This window comes from Hordeum vulgare, chromosome 1H, assembly GCF_904849725.1.
Source record: "Hordeum vulgare subsp. vulgare chromosome 1H, MorexV3_pseudomolecules_assembly, whole genome shotgun sequence".
NCBI lineage: Eukaryota > Viridiplantae > Streptophyta > Magnoliopsida > Poales > Poaceae > Hordeum > Hordeum vulgare.
Window position 1 is genome coordinate 251865689 of NC_058518.1, and position 23866 is coordinate 251889554.

Sequence of the window (23866 nt, forward strand, 5' to 3'; positions counted from 1 at the left end):
GATAGAACCTATGGCTGAAGCATAGGGGACGGAGCCCATATGCTCTCTATCTTCATCAGTTGCTGGGCACTGAGTCTTACTCAATCTCGTACCTTGTAGAACTGGCAAGAACCCTTTCTTGGACTGTTCCATTTTGAACCTCTTCAAAACTTTATCAAGGTATGTGCTTTGTGAAAGTCCTATCAGGCGTTTTGATCTATCACTATAGATCTTAATGCCTAGAATGTAAGCAGCTTCTCCTAGGTCCTTCATAGAGAAACTTTTATTCAAGTAATCCTTTATGCTCTCTAAAAACTCTACGTTATTTCCAATCAGTAATATGTCATCCACATATAATATTAGAAACGCCACAGAGCTCCCACTCACTTTCTTGTAAATACAAGATTCTCCAACCACTTGTATAAACCCAAATGCTTTGATCACCTCATCAAAGCGTTTTGTTCCAACTCCGAGATGCTTGCACCAGTCCATAAATGGATCGCTGGAGCTTGCACACCTTGTTAGAATTCTTAGGATCGACAAAACCTTCGGGTTGTATCATATACAACTCTTCCTTAAGGAAACCGTTAAGGAACGCCGTTTTGACATCCATCTGCCAGATTTCATAATCGAAAAATGCAGCTATTGCTAACATGATTCTGACGGACTTAAGCATCGCTACGGGTGAGAATGTCTCATCGTAGTCAACTCCTTGAACTTGTGAAAAACCCTTTGCCACAAGTCGAGCTTTATAAACGGTCACATTGCCGTCAGCGTCCGTCTTCCTCTTAAAGATCCATTTGTTCTGAATAGCCTTGCGGCCCTCAGGTAGTACCTCCAGAGTGCACACTTTGTTCTCATACATGGATCTTATCTCGGACTTCATGGCTTCCAGCCATTTGTTGGAATCTGGGCCCACCATTGCTTCTTCATAATTCGCAGGTTCATTGTTGTCTAACAACATGATTGATAAGACGGGATTACCGTACCACTCTGGAGCAGTACGTGGTCTCGTCGACCTGCGTGGTTCGACAGGAACTTGAACTGGAGTTTCATGATCATCATCATTAACTTCCTCCTCAACCGGCGTCGCAATGACAGAGGTTTCCCCTTGCCCTGTGCCACCATCCAGAGGGATGAGAGGTTCGACAACCTCGTCAAGTTCTATCTTCCTCCCACTCAATTCTCTCGAGAGAAACTCCTTCTCGAGAAAAGCTCTGTTTTTAGCAACAAACACTTTGCCCTCGGATTTGAGATAGAAGGTGTACCCAACTGTCTCTTTTGGGTAACCTATGAAGACGCACTTTTCCGCTTTGGGTTCCAGCTTTTCAGGCTGAAGCTTTTTGACATAAGCATCACATCCCCAAACTTTAAGAAACGACAACTTTGGCCTTTTGCCATACCACAGTTCGTATGGTGTCGTCTCAACGGATTTTGATGGTGCCCTATTTAAAGTGAATGCAGCTGTTTCTAATGCATAGCCCCAAAATGATAACGGCAAATCAGTAAGAGACATCATAGATCGCACCATCTCTAATAGAGTACGATTACGATGTTCGGACACACCATTACGTTGTGGTGTTCCAGGCGGTGTTAACTGTGAAACAATTCCACATTGTCTTAAGTGAGCACCAAACTCGAAACTCAAATATTCACCCCCACGATCAGACCGCAGGAACTTGATCTTCTTGTTACGATGATTTTCCACTTCACTCTGAAATTGCTTGAACTTTTTAAATGTTTCAGACTTGTGCTTCATCAAGTAGACATAACCATATCTACTTAAATCGTCAGTGAAGGTGAGAAAATAACGATATCCGCCGCGTGCCTCCATGCTCATTGGACCACACACATCGGTATGTATGATTTCCAACAAGTCACTTGCACGCTCCATTGTTCCTGAGAACGGAGTCTTAGTCATCTTGCCCATGAGGCATGGTTCGCACGTGTCAAGTGAATCAAAGTCAAGTGACTCCAAAAGTCCATCAGCATGGAGTTTCTTCATGCGCTTTACACCAATATGACCTAAGCGGCAGTGCCACAAAAATATGGCGCTATCATTGTTAATCTAACCTTTTTGGTCTCAATGTTATGTATATGCGTATCACTATCAGGATTCAATATGAACAATCCTCTCACATTTGGTGCATGACCATAAAAGATGTTACTCATAGAAATAGAACAACCATTATTCTCTGACTTAAAAGAGTAACCGTCTCGCAATAAACAAGATCCAGATATAATGTTCATGCTCAACGCAGGCACTAAATAACAATGATTTAAGTTCATCACTAATCCTGACGGTAACTGAAGTGACACTGTGCCGACGGCGATTGCATCAACCTTGGAACCATTTCCTACGCGCATCGTCACTTCATCTTTCGCCAGCCTTCGCCTATTCCGCAGTTCCTGTTTCGAGTTGCAAATATGAGCAACAGAACCGGTATCGAATACCCAGGCACTACTACGAGAGCCGGTTAAGTACACATCAATAACATGTATATCAAATATACCTGATTTTTCTTTGCCCGCCTTCTTATCTGCCAGATACTTGGGGCAATTGCGCTTCCAGTGACCCATACCCTTGCAATAGTAACACTCCGTTTCCGGCTTAGGTCCAGCTTTGGGTTTCTTCATCGGATTGGCAACAGGCTTGCCGCTCTTCTTAGAATTGCCCTTCTTGCCTTTGTCGTTTCTCTTGAAACTAGTGGTCTTATTCACCATCAACACTTGATGCTCTTTACGGAGTTCAGACTCTGCGACTTTCAGCATCGCAAACAACTCGCCGGGAGACTTGTTCATCCCTTGCATGTTGTAGTTCAACACAAAGCCTTTATAGCTTGGCGGCAGTGATTGAAGGATTCTGTCAGTGATAGCTTCTTGCGGGAGTTCAATCCCCACCTCAGCTAGACGGTTTGAGTACCCAGACATTTTGAGCACATGTTCACTGACAGATGAGTTTTCCTCCATCTTGCAAGCATAGAATTTATCGGAGGTCTCATACCTTTCGATCCGGGCGTTCTTCTGAAAGATAAACTCCAACTCCTGGAACATCTCAAATGCTCCATGACGCTCAAAGCGACGTTGAAGTCCCGGTTCTAAGCCATACAAGACTGCACATTGAACTATTGAGTAGTCCTCCTTACGTGCTAACCAAGCGTTCCTAACATCCTGATCAGCCGTAGCGGGTGGTTCATCTCCTAAGGCAGCATTAAGGACATAATCCTTCTTCCCAGCTTGTAAGATTAGCTTAAGATTACGAGCCCAGTCTACAAAGTTGCTTCCATCATCTTTCAACTTAGCTTTCTCTAGGAACGTATTAAAATTCAGGATGACTGTCGCGTGAGCCATGATCTACAACACAAATATATTCAAAGTGGACTTAGACTATGTTCAAGATAATTAGAGTTTAACTTAATCAAATTATTCGCTAAACTCCCACTCAAAAAGTACATCTCTCTAGTCATTTGAGTGGTTCATGATCCACTTACACTAGCTCAAGTCCAATCATCACGTGAGTTGAGTATAGTTTCAGTGGTAAGCATCCCTATGCTAATCATATCATCTATATGATTCATGATCGACCTTTCGGTCTCATGTGTTCCGAGGCCATGTCTGCACATGCTAGGCTCGTCAAGCTTAACCCGAGTGTTCCGCGTGCGCAACTGTTTTGCACCCGTTGTATGTGAATGTTGAGTCTATCACACCCGATCATCACGTGGTGTCTCGAAACGACGAACTGTAGCAACGGTGCACAGTCGGGGAGAACACAATTTCGTCTTGAAATTTTAGTGAGAGATCACCTCATAATGCTACCATCGTTCTAAGCAAAACAAGGTGCATAAAAGGATTAACATCACATGCAATTCATAAGTGACATGATATGGCCATCATCACGTGCTTCTTGATCTCCATCACCAAAGCACCGGCACGATCTTCTTGTCACCGGCGCCACACCATGATCTCCATCAACGTGTTGCCATCGGGGTTGTCGTGCTACTCATGCTATTACTACTAAAGCTACATCCTAGCAAAATAGTAAACGCATCTGCAAGCACACACGTTAGTATAAAGACAACCCTATGGCTCCTGCCGGTTGCCGTACCATCGACGTGCAAGTCGATATTTCTATTACAACATGATCATCTCATACATCCAATATATCACATCACATCATTGGCCATATCATATCACAAGCATACCCTGCAAAAACAAGTTAGACGTCCTCTAATTTTGTTGTTGCATGTTTTATGTGGTGACCAAGGGTATCTAGTAGGATCGCATCTTACTTACGCAAACACCACAACGGAGATATATGAGTTGCTATTTAACCTCATCCAAGGACCTCCTCGGTCAAATCCGATTCAACTAAAGTTGGAGAAACTGACACTTGTCAGTCATCTTTGAGCAACGGAGTTACTCGTAACGATGAAACCAGTCTCTCGTAAGCGTACGAGTAATGTCGGTCCAAGCCGCTTCAATCCAACAATACCGCGGAATCAAGAAAAGACTAAGGAGGGCAGCAAAACGCACATCACCGCCCACAAAAACTTTTGTGTTCTACTCGAGAAGACATCTACGCATGAACCTAGCTCATGATGCCACTGTTGGGGAACGTCGCATGGGAAACAAAAAATTTCCTACGCGCACGAAGACCTATCATGGTGATGTCCATCTACAAGAGGGGATGAGTGATCTACGTACCCTTGTAGATCATACAGCAGAAGCGTTAGTGAACGCGGTTGATGTAGTGGAACGTCCTCACGTCCCTCGATCCGCCCCGCGAACAATCCCGCGATCAGTCCCACGATCTAGTACCGAACGGACGGCACCTCCGCGTTCAGCACACGTACAGCTCGACGATGATCTCGGCCTTCTTGATCCAGCAAGAGAGACGGAGAGGTAGAAGAGTTCTCCGGCAGCGTGACGGCGCTCCGGAGGTTGGTGATGACCTTGTCTCGGCAGGGCTCCGCCCGAGCTCCGCAGAAACGCGATCTAGAGGAAAAACCGTGGAGGTATGTGGTCGGGCTGCCGTGGAAAAGTCGTCTCAAATCAGCCCTAAAACCTCCGTATATATAGGTGGGAGGGAGGGGACCTTGCCTTGGGGCTCAAGGAGCCCCAAGGGGGTCGGCCGAATCCAAGGGGGGAGGACTCCCCCCCAAACCGAGTTGGACTTGGTTTGGTGGGAGGGAGTCCCCCTTCCTTCCCACCTCCTCCTTTTTTTTCTTTTCTCTTGATTTTTTCTTCTTGGAGCATAGGGCCCTTTTGGGCTGTCCCACCAGCCCACTAAGGGCTGGTGTGCCACCCTCAAGGCCTATGGGCTTCCCCGGGGTGGGTTGCCCCCCCGGTGAACTCCCGGAACCCATTCGTCATTCCCGGTACATTCCCGGTAACTCCGAAAACCTTCCGGTAATCAAATGAGGTCATCCTATATATCAATCTTCGTTTCCGGACCATTCCGGAAACCCTCGTGACGTCCGTGATCTCATCCGGGACTCCGAACAACATTCGGTAACCAACCATATAACTCCAATACGCATAAAATAACGTCGAACCTTAAGTGTGCAGACCCTGCGGGTTCGAGAACTATGTAGACATGACCCGAGAGACTCCTCGGTCAATATCCAATAGCGGGACCTGGATGCCCATATTGGATCCTACATATTCTACGAAGATCTTATCGTTTGAACCTCAGTGCCAAGGATTCATATAATCCCGTATGTCATTCCCTTTGTCCTTCGGTATGTTACTTGTCAGTATCCGCATACCTATTTCAATCTCGTTTACCGACAAGTCTCTTTACTCGTTCCGTAATACAAGATCCCGCAACTTACACTAAGTTACATTGCTTGCAAGGTTTGTGTGTGATGTTGTATTACCGAGTGGGCCCCGAGATACCTCTCCATCATACGGAGTGACAAATCCCAGTCTTGATCCATACTAACTCAACTAACACCTTCGGAGATACCTGTAGAGCATCTTTATAGTCACCCAGTTACGTTGCAACGTTTGATACACACAAAGCATTCCTCCGGTGTCAGTGAGTTATATGATCTCATGGTCATAGGAATAAATACTTGACACGCAGAAAACAGTAGCAACAAAATGACACGATCAACATGCTACGTCTATTAGTTTGGGTCTAGTCCATCACGTGATTCTCCTAATGACGTGATCCAGTTATCAAGCAACAACACCTTGTTCATAATCAGAAGACACTGACTATCTTTGATCAACTGGCTAGCCAACTAGAGGCTTGCTAGGGACGGTGTTTTGTCTATGTATCCACACATGTAAATGAGTCTTCATTCAATACAATTATAGCATGGATAATAAACGATTATCTTGATACAGGAATTATAATAATAACTATATTTATTATTGCCTCTAGGGCATAATTCCAACAATATATATATATACATGTGCAGCTTCCATTGGATTCTGCTGGACATTCAAATTGATAAGGGAAGAGTTGATGCCTTCGACCCATTATCGAGACCCTTGGAACAGTTCCAAAGCCTGCAGGACATGCTCCAAGGGTAATTTCAATCATTCTTGCGCTCTATCGGTCTCTTTCGATGATTTTCTGTTATATAAATTAATGAAAAACTTAGCAAATCATTATCCTTGTCGGGCAGGGTTTGGAAGCGGTTCAAGTGCGTGACTCCCTGTAACTTTCCTAAGAAGCCGACCTTTAGAGCGGCTCAGGTAAGTAGTAGTATGATATACTTCTATTTTCAATACATTTATGATGCTAGATTATTATTTTGATTATATATATTCTATTCTCGTAAAGTGCGACCAGCAGCCACGGGGAACGCATCTATGCGGATACTATGTTTGCGAGACCATTCGCACGTTTACCTCTGAGCACAAGGATCAGAGATTCGACGTAAGCAATGAACATTCACACCTCTATTTTTACCCGTCATTCTTTGTTATCATGATTGATATTCATATTCATCTCCTCTTCTTATATAGCACACGGCCATGAGGACGAAGGTCCTACCAGAGCAACGCGCGATTGTTGTTGCAGAGGAGCTTGCGGGATTTTTGAGGACGGAAGCTATAGATGACAAAGGACGATTCAGTGTAGCTAGGGGCCATTACTGATGTTCGTCCATGTAATCGAATAGACGGTCTCTAGTCCCGATAATTCAGATCTCCATATAATTGTATATATATGCTCGCTTGTAAGATAAGTTAATCTTATATATATATGCATAATTATTTCTATTTAAATTATATGAAAACTAATTCCCGAACACCAAACGAGGCATCACGTTAATCTCCCGAACACCTAAACCCCCCTAAAACCCAAAAATAATTTCATTCAAAAAAAAACCCAAAAATAATAAAAATCTGAAACTCTTTAGTCCCGGTCCGTGTAACGAACCGGGACTAAAGGGCCTGCCCCTGGGGCGCTACGAGGCGCCCACGTGGAGCACCTTTAGTCCCGGCTTGTAACAGGGCCGGGACTAAAGGTTAGGCCTTTAGTCCCGCCCCTTTAGTCCCGGTTGGTGAACCGGGACTAAAGCCCCTTACGGGCCGGGGCTAAAGGCCCCGTCCCCACTAGTGACTGCTCACCTTTAGGCGCGCTCGACGACCAGTTCATTGATGCCAAGTTGCCAACCTCAATGGCATTTACCTCGCCGACGAGATTTGATTCGGAGTACTCCCCACAACCCACGCTGCATCCCTCTAGGACGATGGTGGCGGCACGCTCTCACAGGAGCAGCTGGACCCTAGTACACGATCGTTCCATCTCCCTCAGGAGCATTCGAATCAACATGGCATCATCAGGCTTAGCTTCCTCGCCAGACCATGCGATGGCGACTCGCTCCTTGGCCTCGGAGCCAATGTGCTCCTCAAGGATGTAGCCGGCAACCCATCCGCCTAGGCGAGTGCATCGCGAACAAGGACACAGTGGCCAGTAAGATGGTAGTGGAAAACATGTAGGCGCATGAGAGCAATCTTTGCGCACGCCCCGAGATGACAAGGGACAACAGCTCTGGGCGTGGAAGAGTGTGTCCTCCATATTGTTCGGCAACACGACTCAAGCGCTAGCACTGAACGTGGAGACCTTTCTGTGCATGGCACTAGGACCTCGTCCATCGCCTCCGTCTGCTGCAACCACGAGTCCTGGGCACTTTCCCAGCCCATGAATGCAAGCAAAGTGTTCGACAGAATGACCATACGAGGTGGAGCTTTTCCATCTTGCTACATATGAAAAAACAGGCGTCGAAAACCGCTAAATAAGGACTGAGGGGTGATTTTTGTCTGGTTTTGGATAGTTGAGGGGATTAGGAACCTGGTTTTGCAGTTTGGAAGGTGATGTGGTCGAAATATGATAGTTTAGGTGGGTATATACACTTCTTTCATCAATAAAGTGTTGGCAAACAAAAAAGAACGTAACCACGACAAAAGCCAATTCTACATAGCAGAAATTCGGCCATACGCAGCTCTATCTCTAGTCAATTTAATCTTTCCCTAATAATAAAGCAGCTCTTGCTTCTGCCGTACGTCATTAAAATTGTCCTCGAAGTTAACTTAAATTATCCACTATGCCACCCATAAATAAAGAAAACGATTCGATTTTTTTTCTATCCAGGTCGCTGTCCTCTACGGTTCTTAAAGAGGGGGACCCTGATCTATCATGTGCATGCTTGCGGCATACTGGCTTGAGTGCAACTCTTTCTCCGGGGAGAACTAAGTACGATCCCCGGTTCTATCACGTTTTTCTCCCCCTTCTCTTTTTAGGAACTTTTTCTTTCTTTATTAGCAGCAAGCATGCACCTTCTTTGTCCAAGCACGGGTTCATAGGCCCGCCAATCTTTTTATTTCAATTTATTTGTTTTCAAAATTAAATAGGTATTTTTCAGAAATCCAAATTTTAAGAGTTGCGAGTTCTAAACAAATCATCAAATGTTCTAGAATCCAAAAAGGCTTTGGGGAATCATAAAATGTTTACGGATTCAAAAATTGTTGATGATTTTAGAAAAATGTTGTCATATTATAAAAGAATTCACGATATTCAAAAATATATTCAGCAAATATAAAACATTCATAATTTGGAAAATGATCATGTGTTTAAAATATATTCGTGAATTTTAAGAAAATATCTATGAAACTTTAAAAAAATGTTCACATAAACTAAAAAAATCATGAATTTCAAAATTTGTTCTCCAATTTCAAAAAAGTTCAACGATTCAAAAAATGATCGCTAAGTAAAAAACTATCTATGCATTTCACAAAAAAGATAAGTGGGCATCAAAATGACAAAATACGATCACATGGACACCGCGGCCATCATTAACTAGGGTGGGGAAAAAGATAGATGGAAACATGATGAACCACCATACTAAAATATAAAAATGGAGGATGCTCATATGTTGGGGTATTGAGCCATATTTATTTTGGTAGGGCGTAATATTTATATATAATACAAAGTGCTTCTTCCTCCCTTAGGATCGTCGCGTTTGGATCACGGAATGGATCGTAGCATATTTGGAAATGTCTAAAGGCATGGTATTTCATATAATTGTATGACGTGGTGCCTATGACTTTCCCCGTAGCCTTAGTATGGTCATCGTTTTCTCTATAATATCCTTCACCTTAAATTAGAAAATATGAACCATTGCATTCTGCTAAATTTTTTCATTATTATTTGATTTATCGATAGGCAATAATTCTTCTAATTTTTTTTATAACTTTCATGTAACAAGTTAAAATGGAATTTTCTCTGTTGCAATTGAAAACATGTCACATGACTACCGAGCTGGCATTGTTTCAAATTCTATAGTTGATAATGTCGATGCGTATCTTTGACATCATTCATTGAAACCACCAAATAATAGAAGTTGTTTGATTGGTAAAATGTTTTTCAGTTTTCTAAGCACACCTTTATTTATTTTGTATTCTTTGTAACATATGGTCTTTTGCGTTTTTGTAAAATGTCGAACCAGTAAAAAATTTATGGCCCGTTGCAACGCACGGGCCCTTGTGCTATTCAATTCAAATCAAAACAAAAGAAAAGAAAAGAACCCTCTATCTCTCGCCACACATGGCGAACAGCTAACCCTAGCCGCCGCCACTGCACCGGCGCCTCCCCCGCCCCACTGACTGGCTTCCTAGGGCTTCCCTCCGTCCGTTTCTTCACCGGTCGCGACGCCGCCACCCTCGCCAGCGCTGCTCCCTGCACGGACGGCACGAACGCCGCCGCCCCGTACAAGATACTGCATCGACTCCCCAGCCCGTCCTCGCCCTAGTGGAGACTCCATCCCCGCGGCCCCGCTTTCTTAGCACTCTCGCCGTCGCAGCCCCTCGCGCCGCCGGGAGCCAGGCATGACGACGCGTATCGCGCCCGGCGTGGGCGCGAACCTCCTCGGGCAGCACTCGGCGGAGCGCAACCAGGACGCCACCACCTACGTCGGCAACCTCGACCCGCAGGTTGGTGTTCCCCCGCCCTTACTTCCTCCTCATATCCATCTCTGTAGATCCCAACCTTGCTCCGAGAGCAGGATCCGTGTATCCTGTCGGCGACGTTGTCCAATTTTTGCTTGATGAATATGGATTTGTCTTGCGCGTTCAAAATGGCTAGTCCCTGCTACTAAATCCAAGCCATACCGCTGTTTCAAGTGCAGCAACGTGGCAGCTTGCATTGGTCGCTAATAATCATGCGTAATAGAAGTGTCGTTGGTGTAATGTTTAGATGGACAGGAGTGGAATAGTTTAGATGTGCATCAATCACATTGCTGTTTGATAGTTTGTAACTGGGATTATCTTTCCTTTCTTCAGTAGGAAATAATAGCCATGGAGTTCTGTATGTGCTTTTTTTTTGAGGGAGTATGTGCTTATGGATGATTGTAAGTTGCAAAACTCAATCCTGTCCCTTCCATTGAGAAATAAAATGCACTTTAGGGAATTTGTGAATTCTTCTTGTATATTGTAGAACCACATATTTCTCCCTTTGATATCATTATTTCCAGACATCCATGCTGATAGTACTCCCTATATTATTTTACAGGTTTCGGAGGAATTACTGTGGGAGTTGTTTGTCCAAGCAGGCCCTGTTGGTAAGTAGCATGTCCACAATAGGATGCTTTTATGCCCTATAATAGTATGGTTGATTCTTGTTGTGAACTATCTTCCAGCATCTTGCTCTACTCGATTTATATGTTTGGTGCTGAACTGTGGGATGGTTTGTCTTGGCAGTCCATTTTCACTTATATCATAAAATATATATTTATCTCAAATATCATGTGAATAAATCAATGAGTTTCATGGTTAATAAATAATGATGCCTTCTTTTGTTTGTAGTTAATGTCTATGTCCCGAAAGACAGAGTTACAAATCTACACCAGGGCTATGGGTTTGTAGAATTCAGGAGTGAGGAAGATGCAGATTATGTAAGTTTATTTGTACCGGCGTGATGGCAATTTATTTTACCTTCATTTATCTCATCTAGATGTAAACTGCTTTGCTTTTTTTTCTTTTTTTGAATTTTTGCTTTGCTTTTTGTAGGCTATTAAGATTTTGAACATGCTCAAATTGTACGGAAAGCCAATAAGAGTAAACAAGGTAATCATTTCTCTTGACCCTCCCAGCCTTCCTCAGTACTTTTGCAGCAGTTCTGTACTCCCTCTGTCCCAAAATAAGTGTCTCAAGCTTAGTACAATTTTATACTAGAGCTAGTACAAAGTTAAGACACTTATTTTGGGATGGAGGGAGTAATATAGTAACTGAACGAACGCTGAGATCCCTTAATTTTGAACTTTATGATAGTTGGTAGTTTAATCTTGCGTGCTTAGAAATTCGAATGATACTTCAAAACATTGACAGACCAGATACCAAATTCTTGATTTTTTTGGGGGATTGGATGCGTTGAGTAAGAAAATGTCTTCAAATGTTGATATTACTCTTCCACTCTGATGGTACTGTTACTGTTTGAACAACTTAATTAACGTGGATGATCATCATGTGGTAAACCGTTTGATCGACAGTGTTCAGTACATTGAATTCTCATTTTCTATTTTTACAAACCTATTGCTTCCCCGTAACTTGAAGTTTCTTTATTGTATGTAGTCCGCATGAATTTGTTTAATGATACATCATAAAGTTAGGATTTCAATCACAGTGACATAACATGACCATGCCATCTTATTCTAGGCTTCCCAAGACAAGAAGAGCTTGGATGTTGGTGCGAATCTTTTTATTGGCAATCTCGATCCGGTAGAAACCTAAAACCCATTTTCTCTTATTACTTTATATTCATATTAATATATGTGGCTAATGGTGTTGTGTTTGCTTTGTCAACAGGAAGTTGATGAGAAGCTTCTCTACGATACCTTCAGTGCATTTGGGGTGATTGTGACCAACCCTAAGGTGACACTTGTATAAACTTTACTCTGCATATGGCTATGTCTTGCTAGCTAATTATCTCACGTCATGATGGGATCTGAATTTGTCAGCATTAGCCTCTTATTACGATCTACAGAATCAAAGAAGAGCAATCGTTATGCTTAAGTTAACCTAATATTATTGCATTTGCTTGTCTGGTAGTCTTCCTTGCTTCAGTGTAACACTTGTCTGGTAGCATCCCCTTGATTTAAAATTACCCTACATGCTCCCCGAAGTGTTCCTTTTCATTAGTACCATGATAAAGATCGAACGAATTAAATATTCTATCCCCCTTTCCCTTTGCATATTTGACGCAAATGCATGTTGGTGTCATGACTGTCATATTCTGAACTTTCTTTTTCAAGATAATGCGGGACCCTGAAACTGGAAATTCTCGAGGTTTTGGCTTTGTGAGCTATGATTCCTTTGAATCATCTGATCAAGCAATAGAGGTAATGTCATTCTCGCAATACTGCTCTATATTTTGGTTTATTGTGATTCTGCTATATGTTTCAACTGTTACCTTGCTGTAATTTCCCAGGCCATGAACAATCAGCATTTATGTAATCGGCCAATCACTGTCTCATATGCTTACAAGAAAGACACGAAAGGAGAGCGCCATGGCACACCAGCAGGTATTTTATTTGGAAATACTGTTGAGCTAGTTGGTTGGTTTCTTGTACAATAACATGGATCAACTCTCGCTTATATGTTGAAAGAATATTGAAGTTGGTTGTCTAGTCTTTATTAGGTTGTTACATTCTGGACATGGACTCTAGATTGCAATACTTTTCCAAATCCCCGCATTAAAAAGAAACTGTTGTCTAGTCTTTATTAGGTTGTTACATTCTGGACATGGACTCTACATTGTTATACTTCTCCAAATCCCCGCATTTAAAAAAAAAACTAGACCAACAGGGAGCCCAAGACACGTGTCATTTATAGTAAGAACCACATGAGGCATTTTTATTAAGAAGAAACAACCCAGACACACACCCTGCGGAGCCCAAGGCTCGAACATGGGTGGCAGGATGAACATGTTGATGCGCAGTTCCCTAAATCCCCACATTTGTGCTTTGACATTTTAGATCCCTTTCGGTTCACAGGTTTCTACAGGAATAATACAGGTTTCTATGGAAATTTTTCTTGTGAAGTCTGTACGGTTTCCTTAGAAGGTTTCCTACGTTTAATAGGGGAAACATAACATCCACCAAGACCAAAGGAAAAGCCTGTTCCTATGTTTTGGAAGCCTGTAGGTTTCCAGTTTGCATCCCACCTGATTCTTATGCCTTTTCTGTTCCTTTGTTTTGCACTCCCATGTACCTAATGGGGCCTTAGGGTTTCAACTTTATTCAAAGTGATTTCCTTTTAATTATTTCATCATTTAGTAAATATGATGGATCTTGATCTTATGCGTTGAGATTTTCCTGGAGGCATTTTTACTACCGTATCACATGTTGTCACACTGCTCTTGACACCAGCTGCCTATATATGCTGTAGATGGGCCTTGTTGATCTGAAAATCTTATTATTACTAGTTTTTCTTAACTTGGGACTTTCTTCCTTGAAGCATAGTTTTATTAACTCTGTTTTTATATGTTGGCAGAGAGGTTGCTTGCGGCGAACAACCCAGGATCTCAGAAGCATAGGCCACACACAATGTTTGCAACTGCTCCTCCAACCCAAGGGCTTCAAAACGGTGGTGTTGGTGCACCTGTGCCACGGCCTTTTGCCAATGGGAATGTCCCAGGACAGATGCAACATGTCAGACCGCCCCCGCCACCTGTTGGTCAATACCCTCCCATGCAGATGCATGGACAGCCTGCCTGGCCTGGTCCTCCGCAGAATATGCAACAAGTACCACCTCCGATGCAACAGCAGCTTCAATACAGGCTTCCAGGGATGCCCCCGCCGCAAAACATGATGCCTCCGCCACAAAACATGATGCCTCCGCCACCTCATCACATGTCCAGGCCGCCGCCGCCACCTCCCAATATGCAAGCTCCACCTATGTGGAGGCCACCCCCGCCCCCGCAACAAGGTGGTGGAATGCCGCCGCCTCCAATGTCCATGCCACCTCCACCACCACCGCCTTCTGGTTAAAAACATGCAAGGGGTCTTCCGTTGGGTTTAACCTGGCGCGCAGCAAGTGTAGACCAAGGATGTTAAAGTCTTCCATATTTTGCCATGTAACTTGCAAGTTGCAACACTAGGAGAGTATCGGAATTGAGAGAATTAGCGGATGGTGATACAAAATATGGCATGGCTTTTGTGATTGCATGTACAGTACACCTTGTATGGGTGCTGCTACTGTGTACTCTGCTTAGAACTTTTATGCACCATGATCTGTGTTTATGTCACCATTACATCGTTATTACTGACAGAATCGTGTTTTTAAACAGGCCCCTGGCGATGGACAGTTGTAGTGCTACTCTCGGCTCTTTTCATGACACCAAGCAACATCATTTGGTTTTGTTTTTAACCACGAATCCTCTGTTGTGAATAAACCGTTGAGGGTTAAAAACCACAAATCCTCTTGTGACATTTTGTTTTGTTTTTTGATGACAGTTGCTTTGGATGCAGTCTAGTAAAACAGTTGTTGTCGAGCTTCCATTATAAACCAGTCATGTAATTCCTTCTTTTGCAGACATTACAGGGAGGTTAGAGTTAATAAATGAACTTTGTCACAACAGCTACACTGATACTACCTTGCAATATTCCCACCCATCCCCATGTGGCGGTAGGTACATGGACATCATGGTGATGGCGGGCATCTATATTGCTGCTGTGCTGCCTATCTCCCTAGTGTCAGCTTTCCCCTCTTTTCCTACCTTTACCCCGACTGAATCATAATAACCATGTTTGTATGTCTCAATCGAGTCTTACACGACATATTAGAGCAACAACTGAAATAGTCAGCGATAGTATCAACTGAGACCGGCAGCCCTGATCGCCGCTGTTGGCATACACCATCCCAAGGGAACCATACCCGTTGCCTCCACCTCCGGTCGCCGATCCGGCATAGTTGAACCCGACGTACGCGGACGCTTCGCCATTGTCCCTGAAAGAATAAACACACGTTATGATGAGAAAGATGCCACCACAAAACCAGCAACGATCGCCTACACATGCGTCGGAGAGAAGCGGGGAGTGAACCGATGCGCTTTTGAGCAATGGTTTCGAGCCTCGGTCAAGCTCAGATCTACCACCACAAGGAACACCTGAATAAGAAGTCGATTCCGGGGAACACGGTACGGGACGGCAAAAAGGCCACCGGTTTTGTTTTTCTAACCGAGAAACTCTACCAGTGCCAGTGACTCAGTGAGACCTACGTTCTCTCCTCGCCTGTCCCCGTTCCAAAGGATGGGAAGGTCCCGAACAGAGGACGCTAGCTAGATCCAAACACGCAATTGACTCCCGTTACCAGCTAGAAGAATTGCAGAGTTCTAAAAAAAAGAAAAGCTAGAATGCACAGCTCTTTCTTATGGCAGTTTTCATCTCTGAGCAAGATTCAAGTGGTGGGACGCAAGATTCCGGGACAAAACCAGCGGCCAGCGGCGCGCATGTGGAGGAGACGCAGACAGAGGGACCGCTTACCGTGCTCCCCGACGGGCTACTCTTCGCTTTGTCTTGTCTTGGTTCGCTTTGTCTTGGTGTAAGAAAAGAAAAGAACACGGCCACTATTTTTCTTCGTTTGACGATGGAGCATCGAGGCCGCGGATGATGGGTGGGTCGTGCTGGATGATGGCGCTGCCCTCATGCACGGCCGAATTTTTTCTTGCTTTGACCCATGCGATCGCCATTGACAGTCTGAATATGTCAGTACATCACTATCTCCCGGTCTCTGCACTTGTACGCTGCACTAGTGCTCTGCATCTTCTAGTGAGGAGTCGCAGTTTAATTTAAGTAACCACCATGCTCTGTACTAGGAGTACTAGTATAGTTAGCACGGCGTACGTGATGCTACATCCTGAATCTACGACTGCATAGCGCCGACATGGTTCGTCCAACGTAGTACGCACATCTACCACGGCATTATGTCCGGGCGGTGGCGCGCGTGTATTCCCACGGCCAGGGAGGAAATGATTTCTGCGTGCGGGTGCACGTGCAGGGGGGAAACAAACAACACAGGACAGGACAGAAAGGAGCTGAGCAGAGCAGAGCATTGCTAGAAATTTCCACCGCAAATTCGGTTCCAGGCGCGGGAATCGGCGACCCACGCCGCGCGCACGCACTCCGGCGACCGATGTCCGTTGGAGCAAGGCAAATGCGCAGAGTTAGAGGGTGCTTGGATACGTTTTAGTCCCATGATTAAAAGTAGTGAGACTAAAATTTGCTAGCCCCACTCATGCTTGGATCCAAGTACTAAAGAGACTAAAATCAAGTTAATGAGTATTTATTATCCTTCAAACCCTCCAATCCAGAACTTGCATGAGGAGTTAAATGAAGAGAGAGCGGACTAATGCATATTTTAGTAGGGGTAGCCCTGACTAAAAGATTTTAGGCTCAAGACTAGTTTTAGCCTTTCTTTAGTCAGGGGTGCTTGAAACTTTAGCCTCTTAAAGAGACTAGTTTTAGTCACACTAGTTTTAGTCTCTTGGATTCAAACACCCTCTTATACTAGTATAAATGAAAATGAAGACCAAACAAAAGGCAAAAGGTTGGGTACCAAAGGCGTTGACGCGGGACCCGCTTAGCCGCGATCGATGGGAGTTTGTGGAGATATTTGAGTCCCCTGACCCACCCACGTAGAAGGGAAGGGAAGGGAAGGGGAGCGTAGTACCTTGGCCCGCCGAGGACGCCGGCGCCCATGGTGAGCTGGTCGACGAGCGCGGACGACTTGGGGTCGACGCCGCTGGAGGCCTTGTCGTAGATGTTCTCCATCCCTTCCCCGGAGGGCACGAAGAAGGCGCCGTTCACCATCATGTCACCCTCCGTCCGCCAGTTCCACCCGTTCCACTGGCCCTCCTCCGTGTCCACGCGCTTCGTCACCTGCAAACCAACCCAACCACGCCCGCTCATTCATACATTCATTCATCCATTCATTCACACTACTATCTGCTGGCCGTGACCTCCCGGGTGGGGGGGGGGGGGGTGCGATGCACGAGCCTCCCACCCCTGCCTCCGGCTGGCTGGACCCAAATCGGGGAAGCATGCATGCATGCACGCCCGCCGCACGCGCCACCTTTTTTGTAAAATAAAAGGAAACTAGTAGTACTACACTGCCAACACCAACACCAACATTAAAAAGAGAGATCCTTCAAAAAACAAAGAAAGAGATGGTGGTAGTAGGCACATTCACTGATCAGCGAGTGCGGGTACCATTTCGCAGGACCATCAACTAGTGTTAATAAGTACTGGCTAGCAAAATAACCGAAGAAAATAACATGATTTTTAACGGAAAAACCGGGCCACTTTTTTTTTTGAAGGATCAAACTGGACCACTTTCTAGTGGAGAACACGCACGGGAAGAAAAACGGGACATGGAAGAAGAGGACAATGGTCACGTTATTTCTTCTTTGGCAACCACCGCATGGTACCGGCCTGCCCATCCACCGCCCAAAACAGAGCAAAGATCCAAACGAGGCAGTGAAAGCAGCACAAGAACTCGCCAAGCAAGCAAAGAAAGGAACGGAGCAAACCGAGACCCAAAACCACCAGCAAACAAACCGAGACGGCACGGCAAAGAGAAAAATCACGCACCTCCTTGGCGTTGGGGTTGGCTGGGGCGATGTAGCGGTTGCCCTGGCTGTTGATGGTGGGCCCGGCGCTGCCGCCGATGGCGTACATCTCCCACGCCGTGTAGTCGTTGTTGACGATGTGGAAGTATCCCCGGCGGCAGCGCGGCATCCGCTGCACCAGCTGCACGCCGAAGTGGTTGAAGGCGATGGTCACCTGCATGCCCGAGTCCGGGAGGTACCCGTCGCTGTGCCCCAGCAGCATCACCTCGTCGTGGTGGGAGAAGTAGCTGTTGGACACGGTGATCCCCGTCGACCCCATGATGGCGTCCACCAGCCCGTCCGCGCACCGGGACAGCGCGCAGTGGTCCACCCACACGTCCCGCGCCGAGAAGAGCGAGATGCCGTCGCCGTCCGACCGGGTGCGCCACCCGTAGTGCGTCGGCGAGGAGCGCACGTTCGCGTCCCCCGCCGGCACGCAGTCGTGCACGTGCAGGTTGTGGATGATGATGTTGGACACGTACTGCAGCGTGATGCACGCGCCGCCGGCGACGTGCACGTTCGCGCCGCGCCCGTCGATGGTCTTGTAGCTGTTCACCAGCAGCTCCTCGTTGAGCCGGATGGTCATGTCCGCCGCGAACACGATCCACAGGGGCCCCTCCTGGATGGCGCCGTACCGGAGCGTGCCGGGCGCCGGGTTCACCGGGTCGCGATCCGAGGAGTCGGTCACCACGTAGATTGGCCCGCCCTTGCCGCCCAGCGCGTTGCGGCCGAACCCGATGCCGCAGTCCGCCAGCCGCTGCCGGTCCTTCCACCACTCTGTCCCGGTGCACCGCCAGCAGTCGTCGATAGGGTTGCCCGTCATGCACACGCCCGCCGTCTCCTGCATCCGCCGCCGCGACGTCGCCACCTTGCTGCCAGTGCCAACGCCAACCGGCCGCCGTTACAGTGCGGAAGAAGCGCGTGAAAAAAGATTGCGAATTTCAAGTTTGCCCTGCCGCATTGCGAGATTTCGAGGATAAGGCAGTACCTGTGGAAGTCGGCGACGACGGCGGCGGGGTCCGGGAGCGAGGAGTTGAGCAGGGGGAGGGAGGAGGCCCCGGCCCCGAGCAACAGGACGGGGAGGAGTAAGATAACGAGGATGGATTCGGGGGCTCCTGCCATGGTTGCTCCTTGCCTGGATTAGAGGGGCTGGAGTGGAGATGCAGTTGATTTTATAGCAATGCAGGAGAGTGGCAGCCAGCAGCAGAGCGAGCGGGGCAATGGGGGCGGGAGGCTGAAGTTCTTGACATTTGGAGCTTGGGATGGGGGCAACAATGGCCAATGGGGGGGAGCGGGGGAGTGGTGTGAACGTGGAAGGGGAGAGAGATAGAGAGGGGGGAAGAGGAGACGGGAGGGGAGGGGAGGTGATTTGGAATCTCCTGGGGCAGATTTCTTCCTTGCTTGTTAAATGATGCACAAGAGGATTGCAGAAATGTGAGAGGAAGGGAAGGGAAATAGGCGGTGCAACGAAGAAGTGCCATCGGATCATGGCCAAATATTTTATGCCATTTTTTTAAATATTTACTTCCTTTGTTTCTAAAAATTGTAGTTTGAAAAAACTACTCCCTCCGTTTCTAAATATAAGTCTTTTTGAAGATTTCATTAGAAAACTACATACGAAGCAAAATATGTGAATCTAGTATTTCTATATACATTTGTATGTAGTCCCTAGTGAAACCTCTAAAAAAAACTTATATTTAAGAACGGAGGGTGTAGAAACGAAGAAAGTATATGTTATTCATTCTATTTCATAATATAAAAACGATTTTTAACATTAGTGTAGTGTTAAAAATACTTTTATATTACGAAAACGAAGGAAATATTAATTTGTTACACAATTGTTTGATAGTGCATTTGGATGAATTATGGTTGCCAGTTTTTCTAATGGTCATTGGTCTAATTTATCTCTTCTTTCAGTACTTTCATGGCTATTCAGGTGGATGAAAATTCATAAAAGAAATCCCATTTTCAATTACTCATAAAAACGAACTCATTGTCATTTAAAGAATTTGGTCGGGCAGCACCCTGGATGCACGATCTTTAGATCTGCCATAGGAAGAAATAATATCTGGCGTCCGTTAACCACAAACATAGCACATGATCCACGTCTTTCAACTACCATTGGTGCAAACCACTATCTACACCCGCTCCTACACTAACCTCCCATGCTTTGCATCCACGTTAGACTAAATGTAGTCGCAATAATGGAGTCCGAGGACATAAGTCCGCCATAATGATATCGTCCCCCGTCACATCATTTTCGTTTAAACAGACAACCACCTAGACCCATCGCTGACCATAGAAACAAAAAGCCATGCCGGGGATGTTGGCTTTTAGATCGCTAGATCAAATCACGAGGAGTTGAAAACATGTACGTGCTAAGCTTGCAAGCAAGCAACTCGATGGATTTTCCAATAGCTATTTTCCAATAGGTAGCTAGCCGTGTATGTGGACCTTGCTTGGCTAGATCGATCTACGTTGACGTCGTCGACGGAACTCTAGCGTAACTTGGCGAACGTGGACGAAAAACACTCATTCGATGGATTGCCAAAGACTCGTATCGAGCCTTGCTTTTATTTCTTTGATCTTTTCTCGTGCGTTTACAAGGAGCTTGACACGACAATATATAGCAACCTACTCGGCTACCGTTAGGAGTACTACTCGGATACTGGTCCAAATACTACTCAGACTTGATACACGACGTGTTTGGCTCTAACATTCAACCCCCCTAAACATGAGTGGTCATCGCTACCGACCTGGATCCCAAATATGATTGCTGCTTCTCATAACTATTATCATCGGCGTTGTCTTAGCCGTTCCTTGCAACATTTCAAGGGTTGCCTTCGGTGTCGTCAACTAGTCCAATGCTTGACGCCAACCCTCCCTATTAGGCTCTATATCCTCAACCTTGATCAATCTCAGCCAGAGTGTTGGCTCGCCAAGAGTGATGATAATTCGTGGTTATGGCATGCTAGATTTGGACACGTTAACTTCTAAGCCTTGAAGAAGATGTCAAAGATGGATATGATATCCGGGATGCCATTTATCAACCATGTTGATCGAGTATGTGACGGGTTCTTGGTTGGAAAACAACACCGCAGGTCGTTCCCTGCTAAGTCTATCTATTGTGCAAAAGATGCACTCGAACTGCTTCATGGTGATCTATGTGGCCCTATCACCCCGACAACTCACGCAGGAAAGAAGTACTTTCTCCTTGTGGTAGATGACTACTCGAGATATATGTGGGTCGTACTCCTACAATCTAAAGATGAGGCGTTTGAAGCATTCAAGAAGCTCAAGGCTACAACGGAGATGGAACACAAGCTGAAGTTCACGCTCTACGAACAGATCACGACGGAGAGTTTACGTCGAATGAGTTCAACGACTACTGAGAGAAGATCGGCATAAAAAGGTTCCTCAAGGCACCTTACACACCGCAACAGAACGGGGTCGTTGAAAGGCGCGATCGAACCGTCATTGACATGGAAAGGAGTTTACTCAAGAGCAAGAACCTGTCGGGGACTTTTTGGGGAGTAGCTGTCTCGATGGCGGTCTATCTTCTCAACCGGGCTCCAACGAAAGCGGTGATTGGCAAGACTCTGTATGAAGCAATTTACGGATGTAAGCCGAATGTGTCTCATCTACGGACGTTCGGGTGCGTGGCACATGTGAAGACGGCGGAGCCGCATCCCTCAAAGCTTGCCGATCGTAGCACCAAGATGGTGTTCATCGGATATGAAAGGAGTTCCGACACCAAGGCATATCGCTTCTATGATCCACAAACCAAGCATCTACGGATTTCATGTGACATCGTGTTTGAAGAAAACCAAGCGTCGAATTGGAGCGCCGCAGCCGACGATGCTCCAAACAGTAACATATTCACAGTTGAATTTCTAACTGACGATGATGGAGGAGAGGACGTCCAGGTGGTTGGCAAGACGCCCAACCAGGGTGACCACCATGGTAGTGATCATCATGGTGCCGACACCGACGACGACGCACATAGGTCGCAAGGAGATAGCGACAATGACGCGCATGACACAGGCGAAGATCTCAACGACAACATCGATAACGAGGCACATAGTGATGATGACAATCAAGATGATGGTCACGGTCACAACGACTACGCTGACGACACAGATGTCGATGACATGCCCGGGACTAAGCCGTCTTCCTCAAGTGCATCAACACCGACACAATTTGTATCACCTCCTTTGCAAGCCACAACGGACTCCTCCGGGCCTCGTCGCTACAAGACCCTCAAGAAAGTCTACAAGTACACAAAGCCAGTTACGCTCGAGTACTCCGGACTATGTCTGCTCGGAGTTGAGGAGCGAACGAACTTCGTAGAGGCGAGCAAAATTTCTAGCTGGACGCACGCCTTGGATGAGGAGATGAAGGCGATTGAGAGCAATGGCACGTGGACTTTGGTAACCCGACCTCCGAACCAAAAGGCGATTGGTTTGAAGTGGGTTTACAAGTTAAAGAAGGACATGGGGGGTTGCCATTGTGAAGTACTCCCTCTGTAAACTAATATAAGAGTGTTTAGATTACTAAAGTAGTATTCTAAATGCTCTGATATTAGTTTATGGAGGGAGTACAAGGCAAGACTCGTTGCAAAGGGCTACATACAACGTCAAGGAGTTGACTATGGTGAGGTGTTCGCACCGGTTGCTCGACTCGAGACGGTGAGAGTGCTCCTAGCTTTGGCCGCACAAGAGGATTGGAAGGTTCGTCATATGGATGTTAAATCCGCTTTCCTCAACGGTGGTCTCACGGAAGAAGTATACGTGGAACAACCCCTCGGCTACGAGAAGAAAGACATAGAAGGAAAAGTATATAAGCTCAAGAAGGCACTTTACACGCTGAAGCAAGCACCAAGAGCTTGGAATTTAAAATTAGACCGAAGTTTAGTCACGCTCGGATTCAAAAGATATGGCCTCGAAGATCCGAAGGACAGTCTACGAAGCATCGAAGAACAAGTGAAGGTTGAAGACGAGCCTAATAGGTAGGGTTGGCGTCAAGCATTTGACGAGCCGACGACACCGAAGGCAACCCTTGAAATGCTGCAAGGAACGAAGCACCGATACCAATTATCGGATTTTGAACCCTAGATCAAAACTACCCAGCAGCTACACAAAGTACGTGCAAAGCTAAGAAGGAGTTGGATGGATTCCTAGCTTGTGCATGTCGCCGTATAGTTTTTTGACTGTCTAGCTAGATCAATATTGCGGCGGATCGGAACAACTCAGTACGTCTCGAAGGAAACTGATTTTCTACGGTGCGTAAAGTTGCACCTTTTCTGATTATTTTTGCGTATATAAAGGGATACAGACGAGCCACGTCCAACACGCTGTCGGACTCGGCAGCCAACACGACATGATCCCGACTCAGTATACACCTCGACAGGTTTACTAACGTGAACACTTTCCTATACAGAATCTAAACGAACTTAGTATGAAGCTAGCTAGGACTCTTCGTGACCTCGACCTGGCTAATTACAACATTCACCTCCTTAACCCGGCTGCTTTGTCTCCATTTCTTGCACTCCGACTTTCTTCCTCATCTCGATGAACTTCTGTCGACCGAGGGACTTGGTGAAAATATCGGCAAGCTTATCTTTCGTGTTCACATGTTGAACCTCGATCATCCCTTCTTCAATGCACTCTCGGATGTGGTGGAACAGGGTATCTATGTGCTTGCTCCTTTCATGATGAACCCGATTTTTACACAATGAAATTGCAGCTTGGTTGTCAATCTTCAATGACA

The 23866-nt window shown here is 45.8% G+C and overlaps 2 protein-coding genes across 2 annotated transcripts; one reads left to right on the top strand and one right to left on the bottom strand.

The window, feature by feature from the left end:
• Window positions 1-10019: 10019 nt before the first annotated feature.
• LOC123430133 (splicing factor 3B subunit 4) lies at window positions 10020-14737 on the top strand. The gene is made up of 9 exons (XM_045114040.1): window positions 10020-10428; window positions 11006-11054; window positions 11299-11387; window positions 11503-11559; window positions 12148-12210; window positions 12298-12363; window positions 12744-12830; window positions 12920-13013; window positions 13984-14737. Exons 1-9 carry the CDS (start codon window positions 10324-10326, stop codon window positions 14478-14480), a joined length of 1107 nt encoding a protein of 368 aa, XP_044969975.1. The 5' UTR covers window positions 10020-10323; the 3' UTR covers window positions 14481-14737.
• Window positions 14738-14990: 253 nt separating this feature from the next.
• LOC123430122 (probable pectate lyase 5) lies at window positions 14991-19602 on the bottom strand. Its single transcript, XM_045114029.1, has 4 exons — window positions 19086-19602; window positions 18081-18969; window positions 17161-17369; window positions 14991-15438 (listed from the first exon to the last, which is right to left on the bottom strand). Exons 1-4 carry the CDS (start codon window positions 19217-19219, stop codon window positions 15249-15251), a joined length of 1422 nt encoding a protein of 473 aa, XP_044969964.1. The 5' UTR covers window positions 19220-19602; the 3' UTR covers window positions 14991-15248.
• Window positions 19603-23866: the final 4264 nt, after the last annotated feature.